A 26,851-nucleotide genomic window follows, 5' to 3' on the forward strand; every position below is an offset into this window, starting at 1 on the left:
AACTTCCAGGAAGCAGGTAGATAATTTAAAAGCGCATGTACCTCAGTAAATTTTAAGGAGTGTTCTTTTCACTTAGGAGAAGTACCAGACAGGGATATCCACTTTCTCCTTTGATTTATGTTTGGAACCTCTGGCCTGTGCCCTTAGACAGAATAGTAGTATTCACGGTTTTATGCATGATAGCTTAGAATTTAAAATAATTCTTTACACTGATGATCTTTTATTGTTTATCTTGGAACTCCAGTCATCTGTTCCGGCTTTGACGCAGTTGAGTAATACTTTTGGTAATTTGGTTATTCAATTAAATGGTCAAAATCTGAACTGATGCCATTTGGAGATACTATATCCCATAGTGTATTAGCTGATTGGCAATTTCAAAGGTACCTGGATGTTATTACCTATTTAGGAATACTTATTCCCAGAGACATATCTCAAATGATCAAGCTCAGTCTGAATAAAACTGATCAATGAGATTTCTCAGGATTTTGATAGACTTTCGAAACTCGAATCTTTAGAGCTGAGTTTGTGGGGCAAGCTAAATACACTCAAGGTGAATATTGTTTATGTTATGTGTGATTCCTCTTTTTATACCTGGCAATATTTTCAAAAAATCAATCCATTGTTTCGTAAATTTTGGGGGGGTTTCTGTCTGCCACAATTATCTTTGAAAAGGATGCAGCTTCTAATTAAAAAAGGTGGGTTTGGTTTTCCAGATCTTGCTTTTTATAATTGGGCTTACCTGTTGGCTTGTACCACATTTTGGTCATTTCCTTTTAAATCAGATTTTCCACCTTGAACAGTTTTGGAACCTTCTTCTCTGGACTCTCTAAACAGGTGGCATTATGTTCTAGGCATATTAGAATGGATAGGGGTCCTCCCACAGTTACGGCTGTTAGATATGTGTGGTCTGTAATGTCACATCAGATACATTTTGATTCATTTTCTCATGCTGAATTGACGCTGTGTGGAAATTCAGATTTAAACACTGGTAAGAAAATGTTTTTGTGACAGACATGGGTGGATAAAGTGATGTTTACCTTGGATCAACTGGTGGGTGCTGATGGTGAGTTTTTGTCATACTCTATTTTGCAGGCTAAATATGATTTGCCAGCTACAGCTGAATGGCAATATTTGCAATTGTAACATTTGTTAGTATCTAAGTTTGGCCGTACTGCTTTTAGCGCTTCGGCGTCTCCCTCGCCATTGGAAGCACTTATTGAGGCCTGTCCGGGAAATCGACCTACGATCCACGTCTATAAATACTTATCATTGGTGAATAAATATAGTATACAGGGTCTTAAGCAGGAACGCAACAGGGAACTGGATTGTCCCATTTTGCCTAATCAGTGGATTGCCATCTTGGCATCTGATGCATCTATGGATCTCAGGTTCTGTCTTATTCACACACAAAAATTGTTTTGTGTCTATTGGACACCACAGCGTCTCTTTTATAAGGGTTTGTCTAAGTCAGCTAATTGTTACAGGTGTAACAACTAATTCTACTTTTTAAGCGTATGTTTTGGCAATGCCCAGTAGTTGTCCCCTTTTGGGAGGAGGTCATTATACAGATACACTTCGTATTGTAAAAGCTGAAAGCCTGGTAACTGTTTGACAAAGCAGTGGCTGCCTTGTAGAATTGTATAATTCTGATAATCCAGCATATATGCCCTTTGGTTGGCCTTAGGCTGTGTTTTAATACGTTCAAATCTTCCTAATTACATTGGCATGTTGGAGCTTTTAAATTACAGGGAGATGGCAGAATATTAGAGGATGCAGTGTTGCGAATGCTTCGAAATTTCTGCCAACACAGACTGCCTTTAAGCATTGGCAGTGTAATTGGCTTGGTATGAACATACTTTGCAGTTATCAAAATCTGGTTTAACATTTTTCATTCTAAAACACTGTCATTTTAGATGGTCCTGCTGATTCCTCTATTACAAACGGAAGCATCGTCACTCCTGCCACTGTACTGAATGATGACCTGGATATATTTGGACCAATGATCTCTAATCCTTTGCCAGCCACTTCTATACCTCCTTCCCAGGTAAGCAGCAAAAATGTGAATTTATCATGCTACCCCTTTTTGAAATGTGTTGATTGAGAGACTGAAATGTTCACATTAGTAATGAAAATCACACCTAGCAATATAAGATACCTCAGCTGTCCAATTACCTTTTACCAGAGTGGCTGGCTGGCTGGCAATCAAAGTTGTATTGGTTATGTAATAAACCTGTGCAGTTACTGCGGGATGTTGCTGTGTCCAGTATTGGTATAAGCGAAGACTGGTAACATTTGTAGCCATTTAGGGACATGTATACCCTTACAGCATTGGAGGAGCAACTTTAGCAGTTTATTGTGAAGAGACTTCATGAATGTTTGCCCTTGACCACTCATTTCAGTCTAACTGCTCCAAAAGTTGCATTTGCCAGTGAAGTTCAATTAGAAAATAAACATAAATAGTGAAGAAGTTATTCCAATCTGAAACAATGGAAGAGGAATTTGAGACTACCCAGAGAAACCTCTCTTCCATTCATCCTTGACTGTACGCAGGCATTCCATATTTTATCACTCTTCAGTGGCTGGACTGGGGAATATTGTGCTATGATAACAATTTTGGTCATGTGTGATTTTTCTACAAACATCACAGAACCAAGCATATTTGAACTCAGTAAGTGCTGTAGTTCTATATCATCTATATAGAAAGGGAAGCTAGTGTTAATATTAAGTTTAGATAGGTCTTTTTATGGCTATTTAACCATTACAGACCTAGCAACCTTTATGTTTAGAGGTACTGCAGTTCTGACTCCCAGAGCTGTGGGACAAACCTTGTTGATATAATCAGCTTGCCATGCTTGTGAACTTCCCTGAGAGGGAATCTAGGCGGCCATTGGTTGAGACAGAATGCTGAGTTAGAGAGACCAGAGACTTGATCTGCTTAATGTTGTCAACATAAAGGCACAGTATATAATCCATAAAGACCTAGGAACATGTCTCATAGGGTATTTTTCAGGGGTTTCCAGACTAGTGGTAGCCAGAGCCCTTGAAACAAAGGCTCACCTATAAGAATTAGTGGGATGACCCAGTCTGGCATATTTTGATGATGGAAAAGCTTACCTGTTAGTTTAAAGCAGGGGTGCAGAACTCTTTCACCCCTTGGGCTGAATTCCATTTAGGAGAAGCTCGGGGGGGGGGTGTCATTCTAGTGGTGGGTGGGGATAAAGGTAAAAGAGGCAGGGCCAAAACACCAAAAATACCAGCATATTTTAGCTTAAAGTTCTTCTTGCTGGTAACTAAACCTTAGGAGAGTAGGATGGGGAAAACCCTGCACAAAAGTACGGATGTACGAAAGTCACTTACCTTGAACGAAATTTCATTTGCAGTGGGGGGCAGGCGCTCCATCCCTCCCCCCGAAATTCTGGCGGGGGGGAGGCGCTCCATCCCTCCCCCCCTGAAATTCTGGCCGGGGGGCAGAGGCGCTCCGTCCCTCCCCCCCCGAAATTCTGGCCGGGGGGAGGTGCTCCGTCCCTCCACCCCTGAATCCTGGCCGGCCAGGCCGCAAATGGCGGCGGCCATAGCCACTGCCGTTTGCATCCCTGCAGTCAGCCGTGATAGGCTACGTAAATGTTTACGTAGCCTATCACGACTGAGTAAAAACAAAAACAAAACAAAAAAAGCACGTACGCAAATGGCGGCGCCCATGGGCGCAGCCATTTGCTTACGCGTGTTTTGTTTTGTTTTTTTACTCAGCCGTGATGGGCTACATAAACATTTACGTAGCCTATCACGGTATTTTTTAAAAATCTAGCCATGATAGGCTACATAAATCTTTACGTAGCATATCACATTTGTGTGTGTGTGTTGTTTTACTGGAAATGGCGGCGGCGGTGAACCGCCAGGAGGATTCGCCCAAGGTAAGTCCCGTCCCGGGAGGGGCGGGGGGGGGACCGTTTCGCCACCAATTTCGGGGGGCCGAATGCGCTGGCATTCGGCCTCCCCGAGATTCGTGGCGAAATTCTCTGACATCCCTACACAAAAGCTGGGAAACCACCAAACGGTGGCTGGGGATCAGGGGTGGTGCCAGGAAGGAGGCATGGCCTTTTGAGGAATCCCAGAGCATTGGATTTGGCCCCCAGGCCTGAGGTTCTGCACCCTGGTTTAAAGTGTGTGGATGCCAAGCTAGTAAAGAAAATTATGTACAAAAATTATGCATGGTGTGGAGAAAGTTGATAGACATTTTTCTCCCTCTCTCATAAAAATTGAACCATGGGTCATTCCATGAAGCTTAATGGTGTGAAATTCAGGACAGATGAAAGGAAGTGCTAATTCACATGGCACATAGTGAAACTATGGAATTCGCTACCATAAGAGGATTAGACAAATTCATGGAGGATAAGGCTATTATCCTTATATAGGATCATACTAGTCACGATGTGTATGAACTACCTCCAGGACCAGAGGCAGTAGGCCTATGTATACCAGTTGTTGGGGAAGATGAGCAGGAGGGTGCTGTTGCACTCATGTCCTACTGAGGGGTTTCCCACAGGCAGCTGTTTGGCCACTGTATGAACAGAATGTAGCGCTACATGGATTCTTTGTCTGATTCAGCCTGGCTCTTCCTCTTTTCTTAGTCCAGGTGATTGCTTAATAGTTTTGTTGAGTTTCCTTGAATATTCAGAGGTTCCCAATATGGTCTATACAAGGCCCAGGAAATATTATTTGATATACATTTATTGAGTTGTTATGACTACTTTGGCATGTTTCTAATCTGTATTTTTATTGTTTGTGTACTTGATTTGATCTGAAATGAATATATTTTGGTGGGAGTTACTCCCCCCTTTTGTTGACTTCCTTGATTAATAATATATATTTGTGTTTTAATATTCCTTTTATTTACCTGCTATATTTGACAACATTGTGATTTTTCATATTTTTGATGCTGTTCCTTGAAAAAGATTAATCTCAAAGCTTAGTTCCTTTTCCATTATCTTCACTTGCCCTCTTCCTGCTCTTTGCTTGTTTTTTCTTGTGGGGGGTGTGTGTGTGTGTGTGTGTGTGTGTGTGAGAGAGAGAGAGAGAGAGAGAGAGAGATCTGCTGCTATCTGCCGTTCTCCTTTTTAAAGGCTTTCCTCAAACATTATTTTTTACAAAAAGACCCCACCCTAAAATGAAAAAGAAATTTCAATAATCTTTTAACAATTGTCCACTTTTAGAATGGAGCAGTACATTACCACTCCATGTTCTCATCTCCCTTTCTGTTCTCCTACCCTTCCGTTCTTGCTGATTGGCAGATTGTAAGCCTTCAGATGGGGATTTGTCATTCTCCATTCACTGTGCAGTGCTCTGCGTATTGTATATACACTAGAAATAATACCCTTAAAACTTTTGGCAAGTGAAGAAAACTTGAATAATTGATCAAATATTAATATCAAGTGATGGCTTGCATGCGTGAAACAGCTGTCACAGATGAGAAATCAGAGAGCATTTTCATATGTCTTGCACCACTGTGTAAATATTATTATTTATTTATTACATATATATCCCACCTTTCTTCCCTCATGGAACTCAAGGTGGCTCTACATGTGGTTCCCAGGTGGTCTCCCCTCCAAGCACTGACCAGACCCAAACCTGCTTAGCTTCAGCAAGCTGGCTGCCTCATGTGCCTTCAGACTATGCCCTGGGACTGTAATTATGCCGTAATTTTTGGCAGAGGTGGTTGAGTTATGAGTGATGAGTTTGGATTGTGCCAAGAGAGGGCTTTCCAGTAGCAGCAATTTTGCAATAGCACCATATTAGTCCTAGTCATCTGTAGCAATAGCCCCGTCCCCTTCTAATGAAACTGGGTAAAAATAGCTCTTTTCTAGAGACAAGTAGGATTTTATTGTTTTAAACTGTTTTATTATTGTACATCACCCAGAGTGGCTGGATGACTAGCCAGGACGATTAATGAATTTAACAGACAGACAGACAGACTGTCTGTCTGTTTGTTTGTTTTGCGGAGTTTGCCGTGCTTGCACTGATGAAGATGAGTGTACAGCTTCCAAAGGTATTTGAGGGGACACCACCAGGGAAAAGCACTTTTGGGTAGCAGGGCTTTTAAACTGGCACAGGTAAGCTTGCGCAGGCACCAGCCACAGGCAACTGCCAGTAGGTAATTGAGTCAGACACCGTCACTTCCCAAACTACAGGATGTGTAAGAGTTGCACTTATTGGCAGGCATGGTCTTTACTAGCAAATTCAGTTAGTGTTTTTTAAGTAAAACTAAAATAATTGCCCTGCAGTGGGATTGCTTGCAGTGCTTTTTGCCTGGTCCAGTCAAACTCACACAATAATCCTATGGAAACCTCAGTTTTTGAAAATGTCCATCAAGTGGTGTACATGCATGTGAGGCAACATGGTATCTTTGTAAGCCACTTTGGGAGCTTTTTTCAGCTGAAGAGAAGGGTAAATAAATAAGAAATATTTGCTGTTATGGGATAGTAGGCTTTATCCAGTTATTAGATGAGGAGGTAATCAAACCCTTCTACAAACTCTTAGGGCACGATTCTTTCCTATGTGGGCACAGTAGGAGCCCTATAGAGTGTAAATCACATGCCTCTCTCTCTCCTCCATTAGTATGTATGCACAGGCACTGCATCAGGACATTACAGGGAATGGTGGCACACTTTCATATCCCAGTCTAGCCTGTCCCTCCATTCAGTCAAGGAACATGAACTTAGAGGTAGTGTTCCTTGTCAAAGTGGATGGAAATATGGGAGGGTGTGCACAGATGTCCCATTTCCCATAACACCCTGGTATTCTAAGTTCCTGCATGTGCTGGACACAAAACGTGGCTGACCACTGGGGTTTATACCTTAATTTTCACTCAGCACTTAATCTGAGGTTTTAAGCCCTATAACATATAGAATCCGTTATGAATATATGCAAAGGGTTCTTAATACCTGTATTTTTAAGTAATGTATATGTTGAAAGAAACAGAATGTTAGTGCAGCAGATACTCATCTTAGTGCTTATAGTGCTTTAATGTTTTTATCCTGTCCTTCCTTAAGGAGCTCAGGGCGATAGTTCTCCCCCCCCCCCACATTTTATTGTCACAGCAACCCCCATTAGCCTTAGGGGATAGTGACTTGCTGAAGTCACCCACTGAGTTACGTGGCTGGATGTGGATTTGACCCTGTCTCTTTGGTCCTAGTTTAACACATTAACCATAACTCTGGTTCTGCTTGTTTTAGTTGCTTTCATTTTCAAAGTTTTAATTTTATACGTATATTATTATGTTTTCCTTCATGCTCTCTTGATTTCATTAAAAATGTAACAGTCTGGCTTCTAAGCATGCAGTTCTTCCTGATAAATATTTGTGATCTTTTGGATTGTCCTGGTGCATGGGACAATATGAAATTGATCCCTGTGAGGTTCTTTTTTCTAAACTCATCTAAAACCTCAAGAATTCAAACACAAAATCCAAGCTTCACAAAGCACTTGAGATCATTTTCGTAAATCTTGTACTTAATCTTAAATCTGAGAATTAATCTAGCAGTTTTTAGATGTATTTTATTAAAATAATCCTGTACTCAGGATTACAGGATCCTGTTGGAAGCCATAGATCCATGACAGTAGTTCTGTTCAGTATTTCTTGTCCTGAGAAATTATTTCTTCCAGTCATGTGTTCCATTAGTATATTTGAGAAAATAGTACAAACTAGCTAAAAATGAGTTTTATATGATGTTTTCTCCTGGAAAAAGGTTTGCACTATAATACAGACTCCAAAGAGTTGTATTGCAAAGTTAGATGGAGGTGAATAAGGAATCAAAGAAAATAAAAGCACAAAGAATCTGGTGCTAGAATGGAGAAGATGTCCAGAGGTGCATGGTATTCATGCATCACATATAGAACAAATTCTGAAAGAGACCACCTTTATGCAATTTCTTTGTACACTTTTTATTTAAAAGAGTAACAGACAAGCAGATAATGACATTTTGTAATACTGTGTATGTTTGGTAAATTTTGGCAAGTTGTAAAAATAAGCTGGTAAACCCACTACAATCCTGCATTCAGTACACATTCAGTAGTGATAATAGAAAAGGTCATATTATAAAAGACAGTGTCTTCCAATATTGTGAGAGATTGTAGGTTTCGTTCCGGACTAAAGCTAGCTCCAGTGTACATGGCAAAAGTATTCGCTGTGTGTCTAAATGGAGTCACATCAGTGTACAGTGAACAGTGAAGTGGCCAGGTTTGCAGATGACGCCAAATTATTTAGGGTAGTTAAAAAGGGATTTTGAAGAGCTCCAAAGGGATCTCTCCAAACTGGGAGAATGGGCATCTAAATGGCAAATGAGATTCAGTGTAAGCAAGTGTAAAGGGATGCACATTGGGGCAAAAAATCCCAACTTCAGGTATAGCCTGATGGGAACTGAGCTAGCAGTGACCAACCGGGAAAGAGATCTTGGGGTTGTGGTGGACAGCTCAATGAAGCCATCTGCCCAGTGTGCAGCCTCTGTAAAAAAAGGCAAACTCCATGTTAGGCATTATTAGAAAAGGAATTGAGAATAAAACTGCCAATATCATGCTGCACCTATACAAATCTATGGTGCGACCACACTTCGAATACTGTGTACAGTTCTGGTCACCAAACCTAAAAAAAATATATTGTAGAGCTGGAAAAAGTACAGAACAGGGCAACTAAAAGGATCAAGGGGCTGGAGCATCTCCCCTATGAGAGAAGGTTACAACAGTTGGGATTGCTTAGCTTGGAAAAAAGGAGAGTAAGGGGAGACATGACAGAGGTCTACAAAATTATGCATGGTGTGAAGAATGTGGCTAGAGAAGACATTTTTCTCCCTCTCTCAACATACTAGAACTGAGGGTCATCCTATGAAGCTGATTGGTGGGAGATTCAGGACAGACAAAAGGAAGTACTTCTTCACACGGCGCATAGTTAATGGAATTCGCTACCACAGGATGTAGTGATGGCCACCAGTTTGGATGGTTTTAAAAGGAGGTTGGACAAATTGCTGGAGCAATTTGCAATCAATGGCCACTAGTCTTGATGGCTATGTGCTACCTCCAGTACCAGAGGCAGTGAGCCTATGTATACCAGTTGTTGGGGAACATGGGTGGGAGGGTGCTGTTGCGCTCATGCCCTGCTTGTGGGTTCCTGGTTGACAGCAGGTTGGCCACTGTGAGAACAGAATGCTGGATTAGATGGACCTTTGGTCTGATCCAGCATGGCTCTTCTTATGTTCTTACAGCAAACATGTAAAATATGAAAGACATACAAGTGTACTCACATCTTTAAAAACCTGCATGTGCATATCCAGTGGCCCTTGCCCAGTCAGGTTTTCCAGATGCATGCATGCACATGTGGAAGAGATAAAGTTTAAATATTTGTTACAGGGTAATAATACACTTGCTACATAAAATGTGGAGCTGCTCTTGTGTTTCACATTACATAAACTTCTGGATTATTTTTCATAATATATATCATTGTGATTTATGCAAAGGAAACATTTTTAGTAGTATTGTGTTCTATATATGTAAGCATCAAGGCTCTTCATTTTGTTTTTATAATAGTACTTTCAAGTGTTTGTGATACTAGTAACTGGCAAGTTTGGTACTTAGCTTGTATCTAAAATGTGTTTTATTTGGTTTGAAAACATGTTAATGTCTCCAGTAGTAACTTTTTTCAGTAGTCTCCTTTGATTTTTATTTCCAAGAGTGCTTCCACTAACCCTGTAGCTGCCACCTTATCTGCTGCATCTGGAGATCTTGATCTGTTCATTGAACAAACCAAATCAGAAGAATCAGCAAAGAAACAGCTCTCCAAAGACTCCATCTTGTCCCTGTATGGCACAGGGACTATGCCGCAGCACAATGCTCCAGGTAATTCATTTTGAAATCTACTTCCAAAGTAACTTAATTGAAAGTTGTGCTAAGAACACATAATTGCCCCCCCACCCTGGTATGTGTTCATGTAAAGCTGAATATATTTCCCCACTTTTACATTCAAAAACTAAAATCAAGCAGCATGTCTAAAGAAAAAAATATTCAGGATTGAGAATTGCTTTTTGAGGGAGGGAGGCGGAGGGGGAATGAAGTCCTGAACAACCTAGTGATAGGAGAGAGATCATTCTCCTTGGTGGTATCCCCCTCTTTTTACTGCTGCATTTCTTTTAGGTAATGCTTAATTGAAACATCTCCAGCATCATGCCTAGTGGAAATTGTAACTTCTGATTTGGAAGCCCTTCTCTAATGAGTAGCTACTGGTTATGATGTCTCATTGGTGTGGGAAAAGAATACTGCACATGCTTAAAACCGTGTGCTTGCTTCCTATCCATTTCAGCAACACAGATGCAAGTCACCAAGCCTAATTTTTAGGCACCAATGGATACGAAGTGCATAGATTTTGAACCCCTGGTTTTATTATAAATCCATCCACCTTTAACTTGTAGGAATTGTGGGCTTGTCACTAATGAGATTCCTTACCAATGTTCATTGCACCACATGTAGATATTAACAATAATTCAGTCATGCAGCCACTTTTGGTGTCCCCCCTCTGTTTACACCAATAGCAATTTTTGCCACATACAACTGAAATTTGGCAAAAGTATCTACTATGCTTAGAACGTAAGCCTTCACTGACTCAACATAATACTCCCCCTCTTTCTCCCCTTTTGTCCAATACAGGTGTATTCATGGGACCACAGCCTTTGCCCTTTCCCACACAACCAGCAGGTCATTTTCAAGGATTTCCAGCCATGGGAGTGCCTGTGCCTATACCTGCAGCCCCTGCAATGATGGGAAACATGATGGGACAATCGGTGCCTGTCATAGGACAGAATGCAGGCATGATGGTGGGCATGGGAATGCCTAATGGCTTTTCTGTCACTACACAAACTGCTGGTTTAGGACTTCCTCAAAATGTTGGTGGACCCCAAGGAACAATGGTGGGACAGATAGCCCCACCACAGAAATATGGTATTCAGCAGAATCAACCAACTCAATGGAACCTTTCTCAGGTGGGAATATACTTTTTCTCTTCATGTAAGACTGGGGGAAAGTGGCTATAGAAAAGAACAATTTTAAGATTAAAGCCCACTGACAAGGACTGAAGTTACATCGGCAGGTCTTTACCTTCTGCCATATTGCATTTGTCTTGGACATTGCTTCTTGGCGTTAGAGCAGACATCAGTTTAGCCAAGTGATATACTGAAATGGTAAAATATTAAGCTATGAAGAGTAGGAAAAGATCCTACATTTGGCTTTAGTTATGTAATTGGGAAAATGAAGTTTTTAGGCAAACAAACAAATCCAAAACAAACCTCTGAATGTCTTTCATTTTGTGATGAGAAGTTAGTTATTTGCAGTTCTTGCTCAAGTCCAGTATAAATCAGTTCTATACTAGTTACTCCACTAGCTTTAACTTTCATAATATTAGGGAATTCCAAGTTAAAGTGAATAATTCTTACATTTATAGCCTAAAACATAGATTAAGAACTTCTGCGTATATAAATATTACTGGTTATTAGGTACAGGAGAAGGTACACGCATGACCGATAGACCCTTTAGGACAGGGTTGGGGAATCTGGCCATCCAGATGCTGGATTACAATTCCCATCAGCCCTGTTCATTGACCATGCTGGCTGGGACCGATGGGAGTTGGAAACCAACATCTGGATTGCCAGAGGTTCATTACCCTTCCTTTTAGATCAAGAAGATGGTCTTCCCTGGGAACACCTCTGAGAAAACCCTTGACAGGGATGGAGGGGTAGAATGGGATAAGTCATGTTCATGGTTACTATAGAAGAAGCAGGACCTGAAACAGAACGTTCCTGTTCACTGTTCTAGTCAGTCAGCCATGTCCTCATCCAGGATACTCTTCCATTGGTTTTTAGTTCCCCCTCCCCGCAAAGCAGTCAGCATTCAGTGGTCACTGAGCATGCTCAGTCTGTTCCTCATTGGGCTATTTTGGAGGCCCAGCCCCCTTTAGAGTTCTTCCTAAAGATTTTTGTACTTCTGCAAATCTCAGGATTCTTCAGAGCCTGCTGCTACCTCCCATATGTTGGTGGTGCCATTTTGGCTAAATAAGCAATGGCACACTCCTGAACATTGGAAATACAAGGAATGATGTTTCCTAAAGGAGGCTTAGTCACCAATATGCTACTTTAGAAGGCTTTCACTGAAAAAAAATCAGTTTGTTATAGGAGTGTGAGAACAAGAATGGCTTAGTTATTTTGATACATTGGTCCTTGATGATTTAGGAAGTTTCTGAATCACTTGTGCATCAAATGGCATTTACTGACCTGGTTCACATGATCACCATGGTTTAAACACATTTTGGACTCCAGTTCCCATTATTGTTTAAGCCGTAGTACATGCCAGGAGCCATGTGCCTAATCACCCTCCCAGGCGCAGCTTGTCATGTCATCCGAATCAAGGTGGTATGGCTTGTTGGAGGGGAAACAATCCTCAAATAACCTATGGGCTGTTGATGGTGCAAACCAGCTCACTGTGTAGTTCTTCCTTTTGCATTTGTTTGCATGGCTGGTACACAATTTTAGCAAATGATTTATTACAAGTACTGTTCATTTTAAATAATAGCCTAGCAGTGATCCAGGAAAACCATCTGGGTATTAACAAATCCCCTTACTCAAGTCTACCACTACTTCCTACAGTAATGATGTATTTTGGCATATTGTGAAATTCTTTTTAATAAGCATTAAGATGTTTTGATACGAGACATTTAAAATCTGTGGTAACTAGCTCGAAATGCATCTTATCTGTCAGTCAATGTTACCAGAGTGGTGTGAGAACTCTGGTACATCTGCAGGAAGCAATTGGGCATGATTACTTTCCATGCTGGAATTGCTGCTAGTAGTATGGAAAGTTGCCACATTGATAACCAAACCATGATTGATTCCTGCAGATGTTACAGTAGCAGCATGGCATCTACCCATATGGAAGCAGCTGCCAGATCACTCTGGTAACTTATACATTGGCCTTGCACCAAGTAGAACTGAAATGTTCAAGATTATTCTACAATATAGATGAAAACCTTCCTTTAGGCTAGTAAGCTGATGCATCCGGTTTCAGCTTTTGTTTTTGGTAGCACAAAGGTGGTCTTGAGGTGCTTTAAGATTTAGAATGAGTTAAAAAAATCAGTGCTAATCACGTTTATACAAATTGCAAAGCACAATGTTTCTAGAGAATCTGGATTGCCTTCAGAGAAACCAGAGTTTCTCTAAAAGTATTGGTCAATCAACTCAGAAGTTGTATACTATCATTGAAAAGGATGTATTTCTGGAAGGATAGTCTGTAATTTTTGTGAACCACCCAGACAGCTTTGGCTATGGGGCAGTATAAGAAATATAATAATAAATGAAATGTTACACTTGAAGGAAACTTATTCCTGTGATGTTAGAGATGGGTATTATACACAAATGTCATTTATTGAGATGGAGTGGTATGTTTATGGTCTTCCTTTAAAAATACAAAGCCAGGGTCTTATTTACTGTTTGAACAGCAGTATGAAATTTGAATACCTGTATACTCATTAGAATTATGTGTGCATTTCACAGATGAATCAGCAAATGGCTGGAATGAATCTGAGTAGTTCCAGCAATATGATGGGCTTTGGCCAGCCCCCAAACACAGTGCCAGGATGGACTGGAAGTTCCTCAGGGCAGACTCTCAGTACGCAACTCTGGAAATGAAAACTGCAATAGAAGTTTCATCTAGATCAGAGTCCTGACATTCCATGCTCAAATCCATCTAGTTTCCCTGGTCTGTCCATGTACATTTTCCCTCTCTCCAATCTCAAGAGTTACTCATATTAAGAAGTAATCTTAACTGACCGTGTTGTGGTCTGTATTGACTTAAATTTTGATGTAGTGAAAAGCAGGTTGAGAACACCTATCAGCAGCAGCTTTTTCATTCCACAGTACATTTGATTTCATGAATCATATCTTTCAGAAGAGCTACATGACCAACTACATACTCTAATTATTTTATCACTTATCCATAGAAAGGAAATAGTTATCATGTTAGTACTATCTCCTAATATATAAACTCTACCCTGCAAATTGCCCAGTTATTCTGTAGAAGGTACTGTATGAACAAATGTTAATCATAAGAGTGTTCATGTATCACTGAAGAATGTGTTTCCTTGTGTAACAATTATTTTCCATCACTCATTTCACTGTGATACTACAACGATATACTGAGCAGGGAAAGTGGTTGGTGAAAGAGAGATAAACCTGGATGTCACTGTGGTTCCATCAGTTTTCTTTACATTTCTAAATTAACTATTTGAGTTTCCTATGTCAAAATAGGCAATTTGGTTATACAAATGTGTACAGAGGACTAATCTAAAGTATACTGTAGAGCATACATACAGGGTAATCCTCAATTGTATATTTAATTTTGTCTTTACAGCTGTATCCAGGTTTATGCCAGTAATTGTGTTTACATTTATGGTGCCTCATATTGATAAGCTGTTTCTTCCCTATATTAAAGAAATCCATAAACATCACATGATTATTTCATTCTATAAGATCTTTGTGTACTGTTCTTAAAAACAAAGCTGTTTAATTTAGGAACAAATAAACTTTGAACATCAATAATCTGGAAGCTCCCATTATAACTGATAAATGAGTTGAAGCTTTACATTTGTTTAGATTAGTAACCATTCACTGTTTCACTGCATTTCATTGAATGTCTTGTGTAAAAAAAACAATCTCAAATCTGAATAGTGAAAGTACTAAAATGGATTGGAGAAACACATGCAAAACAAGTGAAGACAAAATACGTACATCTTGAGCCATCTGACAGAAGGCTTTCATACAGTAAAGGACTGTACAGTCTGAATGTTTTAACTGGGGCTGGTAGGTATAACTCTGATGCATCCGTTCATTTTGGTATGTCCCATTTTATGCTCACAGATCATACTTCAATTTTGACATTGTCCAGGTGATACTTTGGCTCATTAGCTAGATTTACCTTTTCTGTTCTAGTGTGCCATACAAGAACCTGAAATAAGTTGAAGAAAAAAGTTAATTCTAGATTATCCCCAAAAGACAAGTTTCTCTAGTAAAATAGTTAAATTAATACCTTTGTGCAGTTGTTGGCTTTTGGCTCCAGTTCTTCCACTGTAGTAATCTGTCTCAGAAAATCAGATTCCTGCATCCCAGGCTGTGATCCATGGCGTCTGAATACCGCTTTAGGGTTGGATAAAATCACCTGAAGGCTTACAGCAAACCCTTTGTAAATCAAATGTTGTTAAATAATTAAAACCAAAGTTATACACATTTCATAGCTCTTTCATTTAGCTTTAGAAATTATCCTTTTTTCCCTTTTATTTTTGCTAACAACTTGTATTTTGTAAGCAAAACCCTAAGGGTTTACACAGTATCATGCAATAGCATATAACTTATGTGGTTGCTTCACATAATTTATGCCACTTATTTTTCATGCCATAAACCTCTTTTGTCTTATTCTGAAAAGTGACTAGCTGTGAGCCTCCATATCCATTTAATTCCTTATACATTTTGTTAGAATGTAAACAGTGACAATGTAAGCAATTGGAATGTCTATATGATGAACAGCCTGCGTGGTAGTAAAAGGTGAGTTTTAAAGGAACAAACCAACTGATTTTCCTTCCCCATACACTACCTTTGTAATTAATTGGAAATTAAAGTGAAGTGAATGTAACTGTTAAACTAACTAGAGGGAAAAATAAATTTGACTTAATAAATTCACATGCAAGCTAGTTTTTCATTGATACTATAAGTGATCTCCATTTCATGGCAAGTGCAACACAAAGTGTAACCAACCTTTCAACATTTTTTTAAAAGGCTACTAAAAAAAGTAGTACAGGAACAGATTCCTACCAACTGCACTGGTTGGTGAAGGGTGATCTTACTGCGTGTGTCTCAAAGGAGTGGCGTTACTGGTGATTTGAGTTATAAGAGATAGACAAGGCTTGCTAAAACCAGTCAATTCTAGTTTCCTGAGTCTTGTCTTTACCTCTCAAGAAATTAGCCCATTTGTTGCAAGCGGTGCCACTAAATGTAGAAGGAAGAGGAACTATGTTTAGCCCGGATGATTCACTTTTTAATTTGAATATGCAAGAATATATAGCTAGAGTTAAAAACCAGATGTGTGAACATGCTTCGCAACAAGCATTACATACAGTTCCTCACCTCTCTATTCATGTGGGAGAAATGGGAAGAGGTGATTTTCAATAATTCCCCCTTCCTCCTACAGCCCCCAGCACAGTGGGTATGGGTTTTCTGGAAAATTCTGAATTGGAAAAATTTTCCAATGTAAATTAGGTTTATTTGCATAGGAAAATTTTCTGACTGTATCAGAAAATGTTCTTATGCCCTAAAGCAGGGGCAGGCAATTTGTGGCCCTCCATAAGTTTTGGCCTACGACTCCCACCATCCCTCAGCTAAGATGGCCACAGCTGATTGGAGCTATAGCCCAAAACATCTGGAGGGCCACAAGTAGCTCACTCCTGCCTTAGAAAGGTCTAATTTACCATGTTTATTTTACTTTATTTTATCTAATAAAGCTAAAGGAAGATACCCCATGCTATTTTTTTTGTCCTAACACAGCTGAAGTATTTGACCTGATATATTTGAAAGGAAAATATTAAGGCACATTTAGTGTGATTTATGTAGAAATTTATTGCATTATTATTTAAAATATTTATAGGCTGCCTTTCAGGGCAGGGCCCTTCCCAAGGTGACATATAACAATAACATGCATATAAGATTCATATAAATTATATAAAAAACAATGCAGTAGTAAACAGCAAAAGTTCCACAAACCAACAAACATCAGCATAAGAGAACCTATAGCATAATTGCAACTATAATCCAGTCTGATAAAACAATCAGAGTAAGGCCAGAGTAAACAGGTAAGTCTTCAGGGCCTTCTTAAAAGCCTGTAATTATGGGACCTGGCAGACCCCTGATGGCACCTTATTCCAGAGGTATGGGGCCACTGCAGAAAAGGCCCTCTCTTGTGTACTAACCCACCTAACTACCCTCACAGTTGGGCAAGGGAGAAGGGTCTCTCTTGCTGATCTTAAAAGTGCAGGCAGGCTTATAAGGGTGAAGGTGGTCCTTCAAGCAATTTAGTCCCAAACTGTTTAGTGCTTTAAAGGTCAAAACTAGCACTTTAAATTGGGTTCAGAAACACACTGGTAACCAGTGCAGTTGGTGCAGTGTAGGCATTAAATTATCTGATCACCTTGCCACCACCAACACTTGGGCAGCTATGTTGTGCACCAGCTGAAGTTCCTGGACCGACTCTGCAGGGAGCCCCATATACAGAGTATTACAGTAGCCCAGCCTGGATGTCATCAGTGTATGGATAACTGAGGCAAGGTTGGTCCTTTCAAGATAGGGCTGCAGCTGGCGTACTTCTAAAATTTTTAAGGCAATAGCATGTACTTTGCTTATATTGTTTAAATTTAAGGGGAAAACCCAAAGGTACTGAAAAATGTTGACACTAATTTTAGCCACCCAAAGAAATGTGCATGATGTGCTGCCAATCACTCATTTATTTCAAAAGAGCAACTCTTGCATTTCCAACTGGCATTCATTTATTTTTACTAATGATCTTATGAAATGGAACATTTTCTGCGGAAAAATAAAGAACTAGAGAAGTTTTCACTTCAGAAAATTTGCCACCCCACATCAAATATGCTCCAGAGGGTTGTGGGATGTAGCAGGTGATGAAGGAGGTTGCTGGGGTGTGTGTGTAAACATCTCTGCTTCCTACAGTGGGAGGCCTCTACTGGAACTCCCACCCTCCGTGAGTGGGAGGAGCCCTTCCGTTCATGGAATGGACACTCTGGATCCAACCTATTACTTCAATAGCATCTTGTGAAGATATCCTTGTTTGCAATGCCGAAAGAAAACACAGTTCTCTGCATGTAGCGTATTGTATTTGTGATTCACAGGCTGCAAATAAACACTGCATTAAAATGACAGCAATAACTTAAATAGCTCTGTGTTTCTCAACTGATGATAGAAAAGGGCAAGCAGATATCCACTGAGCACAATTACATTCTATGGGCTGGCACAGCAGCTAATGTGATAGTAGCACAAATGTCAACCTGATATCCACAGAACCCAAACCTTGGCAATGGTGCGGCAGCTGCCATGGGTTAGGTGCTCCTCTAGTATGCTCCCTCCTGTTCCTGAGCATCACAACTGTACCAAGTGCCGCTGCAAGGGACTAGAAGGGGAGGTAGAGTTAATGATGCTTCTTGGGTAATGCCATAAGGGTTGTTAAGCCAAGCAAATGACCACACCAGCATTAATTTGGTGCTTTTTGTGGCAAATGTGATAGCCATACCATGCTGCTACAGCTATCCTAGCACACACTGTGGGGTGTACTGCAGCACCTGAAGGAAATATACAAGCATAATTGTTTTAGAAACAGCTTTACTTGAAAATAGGGAGTCTTATCCTGAGCAAGTATGAAGCAGATGGGGGTTATATTAAATTCAGAATGCCACTGAAGTGAAACTGGAAGATTTTGCTCTCTAGAAGGGAGAAAATTAAATTCAAGCCTAATTACACAGTTCTCTTGGAGATAATGTGATTACCATTTACATCAAATCCAAGTTAAACTCCACTGCTAGCCCTCCCAATGCTATACTGCATAAAAATAAATAAAATAGGGCACTGGGTGGGCTACAGAAGGAGTCAGCATGACTTTAAAATGAATATACAAGTTTTTCATTGCTTCAAAAGAAAAAAGATTGTAGTTATGGGCTGTGTCTGTACTATGGGTGCTCCTACTACATTTGGTGTAGGCCTGGTTCATGTTTTGAAGAATGTTGCTAATATTTTCGGCCCATGCTTCCCCTTTTCAAGTGGAGAATAGTGAGATGGCCAGCAGGAGCTGCTCTAGCTAAAGTGTGACATCAGTGGACACAGAGGCCACTGCTATTCTCTTCCAAGAGACACATTGTGGTTGCTAAATCACCAACAAAAAGCAGGAGAAACTTTCCCACAGATACATACTTTTCCTACACTCTCAAATTGGCTTTCAGCATTCTCAACTGACCATTATTTTAGAATAAGCTCAAGGAATGTACTGATCATACACACACAAACACACACAAGAATGAGAATATCAGAACACCAGGTTTAAAAGGAACTAAAAAGCTAATCAGCAGCCCAAAATGGGCTTTTGTATCAGGTGCTAGACAAAGGGAACAGGAGGATGGTAACTGAAGCCACAATGGATATGAGCTGTATCCACATCACATGTAACAGCTGAAGCTAATGGGAGGTTTCCATTCACAGCTATGCAGTGATACAAACTAAAATGCTATTGTTTGGGCTCATCATTCTAGAAGGATTTAAAACACTGTAGCTAGGAGGTAAGCAGATTCTCAATTGGGAGGCACATCAGTAGCAGAGGCCAGATGTATGGGTTCACATTATTTCAAGATTAACACATGATTAGACATCTATGGGGACAAGTCTTTTGTCTTAGGTTGTTCAGTTGCCTTTGACTGTGGCTAAGGAATTACAGCCATTCTTCTCTGGTCCATAAGGCGCCACATCCACAGCGTAATAGCAATGAGTATCTATGGATGTAAATGCTGGGATTCATCTTACATATGCAACTGCACTTTGCCCCACATATAATAATACTGCATATCACTTTGACAGTCCAAATAACTTGGGTTGGGGACTGAGCAGCTTAGAACTGGCCATAAACTCTGCATTTATGGAATACTATTCTGTGCGGTCTACCTCAATAGATGTTGTGAAGTCGCAAACCAACAACTTCCTGTACCATAAGGTGCACTTTGAATCACGGCTCCTCACATTTTGTCACAGTGAGAGCTGCTTCATTTATTAACAAGTTACTACAGGGAAGGCACTTCCATGTAGGAATTACTGTGAGGTCTAAACAATGGATACTAATGTATGATGATCCTAACATGCATAAGTTTTGCTGCATGTGCATTCATACCCATGTGATGGGAAGCCAAAACCACAGCTCCCTAGAATGAATGCAGAACAAAACACCTTAAAAAGTATTCTTCACTCCAGAAGAAAGGAAACCAATAGATTGGAACTGGGCACCAGATCTGACTGTCTTGTGCCTTGTTAGTGATGCCTCTCTACCATTTAGGGAATTATGGCTTTACAGTTATATTTCACTCTAACCTACCTTTGTTCAAAACTATCCACATGTGCTATCTGTAAGCTAATGCTGGAGAAAGACGTGTCCCCACAGTAGTTTCCCACTCCCTGTTTCAATTTAGTAAATATTTTGAAGAAAACATTAAATAAGCCAGAACATTTCATCAGTAGTGTGTGTGTAAATATCACAGAAAGAAAAACAGATAACCTGTGTTATCTACATATGCTTCTCTCTCTTCCCCCTCCCCCATGAAAAGCATTCTCTGAAATATTCTTGTTCATGGCCTGGCAAGAATATAGCTCCCACTATATCAAGAGCAATTCAGCCACTTGAGATGCATATAGCATATACAAAAGACTGGCCAAGCATGTACACAAACAGCTAAGCAGAGCTATGCAGTCACTAACTGAACAGCTAAAGATTGATGAGATTAGTTTTTGAAGCTTTCTGCCTTTGTGGTGGTTGCTGATTTCCCCGTTAAGCATGGTGTTTCAGACTGTATCTACCTACAAGCTATCACAGTCATCGCTTTCTGTTGGTTTGTGCAAAAGGATTCCTTTCATGATCAAGTGCGAAAAATGCTACTTCAGCTATCCTATGAGGCTTGTTTTCCTATGCACGGTGCAATATTCATGCAATGAGAGATACTCGCTACCTGCAGCAGTTAATGAAGGTGCAAAGAAATTCAGTCAAGCATTTAAACAGAAATAGCATATACAATTCAAATAATTGAGCGTGTTTTGCTATTATTTAAAAAGTAAATTAAATTAGTATACAGCCAGCAACACTTATAAGACAATTAAAGATAAGACATGTTCATGTGAAAAGTGCTATTGCTTCCAATCTTTGCTCATTTTCAATATTGCTAACTTCTAATACTGCATACATTTTTAGGAACAGCCATGAATACTGGATTGGATCCAACTTAATCATACTCTGGGTAGACTCAGTGAAATAAATGGACTTAACTAACCAAAGTCTGACTGATTTCAATGGATTTAATCCAAGCTGACATTTTTAACATACTCAGTGAGAAAGTTTAGACACCCCATGTTTGCTGGGTGTCACTGACATGCCATGAAATGCCCCACCTTGCTACTGATCCTTGCATTCTGTTTTTGGTTACTAAAGTATAGAAAATCAAATGCAGAGCCTAGACACAAAAGGCAGAAAAATTCAAAGTGATCTTGATAGACTGGAGCGCTTGGCTGAAAACAACAGAATGAAATTTAATAGGGATAAATGCCAAGTTCTGCACCTAGGAAAAAGAAAACAAATGCACAGTTACAAGATGGGGGATACGTGGCTCAACAACACTACAAGCGAGAAGGACCTTGGAATTGTTTCGATCACAAGTTAAATATGAGCCAACAATGTGATGTGGCTGCAAAAAAGGCCAATGCTCCTTTGGGCTGCATTAATAGAAGCATAGCTTCCAAATCCTGGGAAGTACTAGTTCCCCTCTACTCAGCACTGGTTAGGCCTCATCTGGAGTACTGTGTCCAGTTTTGGGCACCGTACTTTAAGAAGGATGCAGACAAGCGGGAGAGGGTTCAGAGGAGGGCAACAAAGATGATCAGGGGACTGGAAACAAAGCCCTATGAAGAGAGACTGAACTAACTGGGCATGTTTAGCCTTGAGAAGAGAAGGCTGAGGGGAAATATGATAGCGCTCTTCAAGTATTTGAAAGGTTGTCACAGAGAGGAAGGCCAGGATCTCGTCTCCATCATCCCAGAATGCAGGACACAGAATAATGGGCTCAAGTGACAGGAAGCCAGATTCTGGCTGAACATCAGGAAAAACTTCTTGACTGTTAGAGCAATATGACAATGGAACCAATTACCCAGGGAGGTGGTGGGCTCTCCCACACTGGAGGCATTCAAGATGAGGCTGGACAGCCATCTGTCAGGGATGCTCCGACTTGGATTCCTGCATTGAGCCGTGGGTTGGACTCGATGGTCCGATAGCCCCCTTCCAATCCTACTAATCTATGATTCTATGACACCTTCTTTTCAGTATCTCCCCACAAATTCCCTCCGACCTTTGCTTCCATCTCCATGCTCCAGACACCCAAATTCAGCTTGACTACTCCCCATTCTTCTGTGTTCAAATCTGTTCACAGTCTTCACTCTTATGGGCAGAGAGGAGAAAAGGGGAGAGATTCCCATGCATAATAATGGGGCTGCAGATGCTGGGAAAGGCTGAAGGCAAAAGGAGAAGGGGACGGCAGAGGATGAGATGGCTAGATAGCATCACGGATGCAATGAATATGAACCTGAGCACACTCCGGGAGAGAGCGCAGGACAGGAAGGCCTGGCGTGCTATGGTCCATGGGGTCACGAAGAGTCGGACACGACTGAACAACAACAACAAATTACTGCAGAATTCCTAGTACTACTGGTGGGCCTCTGCAGAAGCTGCCCACCCCCACCCTACAATTACCCACAGGAGCTAGCAAGTCTTTGGAGAATCTCTGAATATTACCAATATACCTGCTTTCATACTCAAGCAGGGAAGCAGCAATAAGTGTGTATGTGTGTGTGTTAAATATCATAAACTTATGTGAGACATAATCGCTAAAAATGAGGTGTCTGCCTCCAGATGAATTATACCCCACAAAGTACCAGGCACTTAAGAAAAAACAAAGGATGGCTCTCTGCATCATGCCGTGACCTACTTGCCAGCTCTGTAGGATCCGTGGCTGGAATGCAGCTAAGATGGGAGTACTGGACCAGACGGATGACTGCTCAGATAGAGGGAAATGATTCTTATGTCCCTATGCCAATTTTGGAAGCAGCAGCACCATGTTAACTCACCAATGTAAGAACTGTGTCAGTGCTACAAGCCTGGGCAACGCCTTCCTAGCCAGCAATCCTACATGCACCACGCTGCCTTCAGTAATGCACTGAGAACCCCTGGGGCCCCTCTGAATGCAGATATGGAGCTGGGGAAATGAAGACATATGAAAAACCATCTAATATCCTCCACCTGCCCCATCCCAACCACCAAAGTTGGTCTTTTAACATCATGCAGGGAATACAAATAACACAGAGAACAAAAACAGGAAGATGCATTGATGGGGTATCTGTACATGCAAAAGTAATATCAGTACATATTTCGCCTGGACAGGCTCAGGACTCCCTCACATAAGTGTTCTTGTAGCTAGATGATATTAGAAGAATTCACCCTCAGAGATGTGCTATGTAGTATGCTATCCAGTTTCATTGTATCATCTGGTAACTATAATTTCAGTAGGTTGTGTTGGTCAATTCAGATGGTGTCAAATTCTTCCCATCACTCTCAGAGTGGTCTATGAGAAGGAGCGCTTATCAAATTTTGCTGTCAGAAGTGCTACTGGGAGTCAAATGTAGTCACAATAATTGTATTTTTAAAAAGACAGAGCTTATTAAGACATCAATTCAAGATATATTTACAAGCTTCTGTCTGAAAGCCTTAAGGACCAGAAAGTTGCATTTTTAAAAATAAGACAGTCACTAAAAGCAATAAAAGCTGAGATTCTCAGGATTCGAAGTGAACCTTCTGTAACAATCTTCCATGCTCCAGACCAAGACACAAGACTGGGTTTTTGCATGGGCATGTATACTGTGCATCCAAGTATCTAGAACTGCTTGTTTGCAAGTGTAAACAGGTAATGCAGTGTCTAACATGCCTGTTCACATAAATATAGCAGAGATTCTATAATGACTCACCTGCCATATCAATGGCAAAAGGTCTCCCTGCCCGCCAGCCAGTGTACCAGCCAACCACCTTGCCCTTTTCCACAACTGGGCGTTCATAGCGTCGTCCGCCCACCAGTCCCACAGGCCATACAGACACTTTGTGGGTTGTGCGCATCTGCAAGAAAGAAGCAAAGAATCACTTTCAAACTAGTTTATTCATCCAAAGGCACTCTGCTGTGATGAGAATACTTACTTTTTTTTAATAATGAGATGTTCAGAACATAAATTAATTCTTTCTCCTTCATCCTATCTCAAGAGTGCCTAATGAAATCTGTATCTAATAAATATTTCCCTAGCTAAATGTTTCAACATTTGAGCTTTCTAAAGGAAACAAAAAATAGCTGGTACCAGTATCATTACACCTAACCAAATCTGGGGCGGGGACAGTCTCACTGAAGTTGGTTTGCTAATCTTCTGAAGACAGCTTTCATCTAGATAGAAAGAGGGATGGGAACAAAAAACAGGCAAACTGGCAATTAAAAGTTACCCAGGTATGTTGAGGACACAGATCATAGATAGGGTAGGACTTTCAACAGGCAGAGTCGCAAGCTTACCCCCTGCGACCCCATTATCTGTCCCATCCCATCCTTAGTCCTTCTTCTCTGTCACACTCGCCTGGTTCATATGTAATGCTAAACAATAGTTTGGCATGATGTGCACAAGCTTCTGGGCTCATGTACTCTCCGCACTCTGGAGCAGCAGCAAGGACAAGATTGGAAACTCTCATCTCTATTTTCAGGTAACCACAGTTACTATATGTCAGAACCTGGACAAAAACTGTGGCTAGCATTAACTATGGTACCACAGAATTAACTATGGTAACTATGGCAAGCCAATTTCAAACTATAGTTAACATTAACCACAGCTCTCAGTTTGGACCAAATGAGCAACTGTGATTCGACGAAATGATAGCAAAGGCTTCTGATCTCGTCTTTGCTGCCATGCAAGCTCAAGGCTTGGTCCCACAGTGCTGAAGTGTGGATTAGCAGTGTCTCTGAACAAAGTCACAATAGTGTGATGAAATGATGGTAACTGGCTTTTATATAGCTATAGATATTTATACAGAAGACCAGCTGGGGCTATATAACACTTTGCTGCCTACCTATTTGTATGCTGAATATATTCTAATAAGTATACAGGGAAATTTTATCTGAACTTTATATTACAATGTATCGAGTGTGGAAGGGCACCAGTAAGTTTCTGAAATTTCTGAAACCACACCTGTCATGAGTGGACAATAAATGTTAATTTAGGTGTGTTAAAGATGAACAAATTCTGGCCTTGGCGTACACTTTCCCCTTTATGTTGGGTAATAAAAAAGACAGAGGAGTTGGTAGTAGAGAATTCCATTTGTGTGGAAATTTGAAATGTAGGCGTTGTATGGCTGGGAACTATTGTTGCCATCAGGGCATCATAAAAGATTACAGCTTCATTCATGCTAGCCTCTTGTACCCAATAAAATGCAAGAATTCAAGCATTCATGCAAACCTCTCTCATATATTATTTAGCTTTCCTCTTAAACCAATTTGGTACAGTCGCCCTGATACAGCTTTAGAAAACGAAGTAAAAAAGGAGAATACTGTCAATCTAAAAAGCACTACAGAGGCAAAGCTTGATTACTAAGTAATTGAAAAGAAAAAGACATATGGCTTTAGAGAGCTGATTATATTAAAAACAATTATAAAAGCAATGAAAGTATCCTTCTATTATGTATATGGCTGAAATCTAAAGAGCTACTTAGGAGTACCCAAAAGCTTCAGCATGCCTTGTGGGGTTTTAAACTATTCCCCTTTAATTAGCAAAACCTCATGCCATATCGCAAACTGCTCCTGAAACTCCCCGCAGTTTCAATAGGGGTAGGACATCTGGGATAGAGGATTGGTGTTTGAGACACACCAGCCCAACACCTCCATGGGCAAGTGGAACTAGTAGCATTCTTCTTGGTTCCTGCTGTACAACAATAAGACATGCCAAATATACTTGATACAAAGAAAAATAATCACACGTAAGCAGATAAGACAACATCCATATTTCAAAATGCATATATTTAATTATTGCAGGGACCAAACTACAGTTGCTTATGTGTACATAATACTCCTTCTCTTTACATGTCACCCTTCCTCTTAATTCTACAGCAGGCCAACACATTCAGCTGTTTTAGAATTATCCTTTAATCATGACTCATAGATATGTTAACTCTCTTAAAGGCCGTTCAAAAGAAGCAATAATTATAGCATGATAAACACCACATCTTAATGGAATGTTACTTTAACCACTTATTTTTACATCACCAGTTCTCTAAAGCATGCAATACACACAGCAGAAAACACTTCCAACTTGTGCAAGACAGGGCATTCAATTGTCCCCAATCCCCCCATTCTTATGGCACCCTCCATGTCATATCCCATCCTGTTCCAGGGGGTTCCCCAACCTACTGGAGCCACTTTTCAGAGGGCTGCATCAGCTGGGGGAGAGGGGATCAGCAAAAATCAGATGCACAACTTGCACAAGTGGAAGTCCTTTCTGCTAGTGCAAAGCCACCACTGGATACAATCTTTTCAATTAAGCCGTCAGTGAACCTTATTTGAGATCTGTCTGATGTAACTTTAAACAGAATGGTGTTGCACGGGGAAGACGGGGGAGATGAATTTCCTGCACTGCCTTAACTGGACACTGTAATGTCCTCCATGGTGCAATATTCATCCAACATGCTCATAAGCAAATACCCTTACACTCGATAAGGAACAGCAGGTACTACAAATGCTGTGTGTGAATACAAAACGATTGGCTCTTTCGAGGGGCTTCTAGTTAGCAACTGCTACAGAATACCCAAATATGACAGTCCCATTTGAGGGAAAAGTAGTCACACTAAAGTCCCACAGAAATCAATGGAACTTCACTTAACTGCAACTGACTTGTGCCATTGGCTTCAA

At 40.5% G+C, this 26,851-nt stretch overlaps 2 protein-coding genes across 3 annotated transcripts in view; one reads left to right on the top strand and one right to left on the bottom strand.

Annotated features, from left to right (window-relative positions):
* SMAP1 (small ArfGAP 1) overlaps window positions 1–14,527 on the top strand; it is an 89,994-nt gene extending 75,467 nt beyond the window's left edge. For both annotated transcript variants that reach the window (XM_084826889.1, XM_084826890.1), the window contains 4 exons: window positions 1,914–2,044; window positions 9,714–9,879; window positions 10,684–11,015; window positions 13,575–14,527. In XM_084826889.1, coding sequence (XP_084683015.1) covers window positions 1,914–2,044; window positions 9,714–9,879; window positions 10,684–11,015; window positions 13,575–13,709 — 764 coding nt within the window. In that variant the 3' untranslated portion in view covers window positions 13,710–14,527. The remainder of the gene's footprint in view (window positions 1–1,913; window positions 2,045–9,713; window positions 9,880–10,683; window positions 11,016–13,574) is intronic.
* B3GAT2 (beta-1,3-glucuronyltransferase 2) overlaps window positions 13,938–26,851 on the bottom strand; it is a 28,351-nt gene continuing 15,437 nt past the window's right edge. Inside the window, exons 2-4 of the mRNA XM_084826891.1 lie at window positions 23,889–24,033; window positions 15,106–15,254; window positions 13,938–15,024 (exon numbers count right to left, since the gene is read on the bottom strand). Coding sequence (XP_084683017.1) covers window positions 14,938–15,024; window positions 15,106–15,254; window positions 23,889–24,033 — 381 coding nt within the window. The 3' untranslated portion in view covers window positions 13,938–14,937. The remainder of the gene's footprint in view (window positions 15,025–15,105; window positions 15,255–23,888; window positions 24,034–26,851) is intronic.

Source organism: Heloderma suspectum, chromosome 1, assembly GCF_057233095.1.
Source record: "Heloderma suspectum isolate Gila_16-S chromosome 1, 16-S_ref, whole genome shotgun sequence".
NCBI classification, from domain to species: domain Eukaryota; kingdom Metazoa; phylum Chordata; class Lepidosauria; order Squamata; family Helodermatidae; genus Heloderma; species Heloderma suspectum.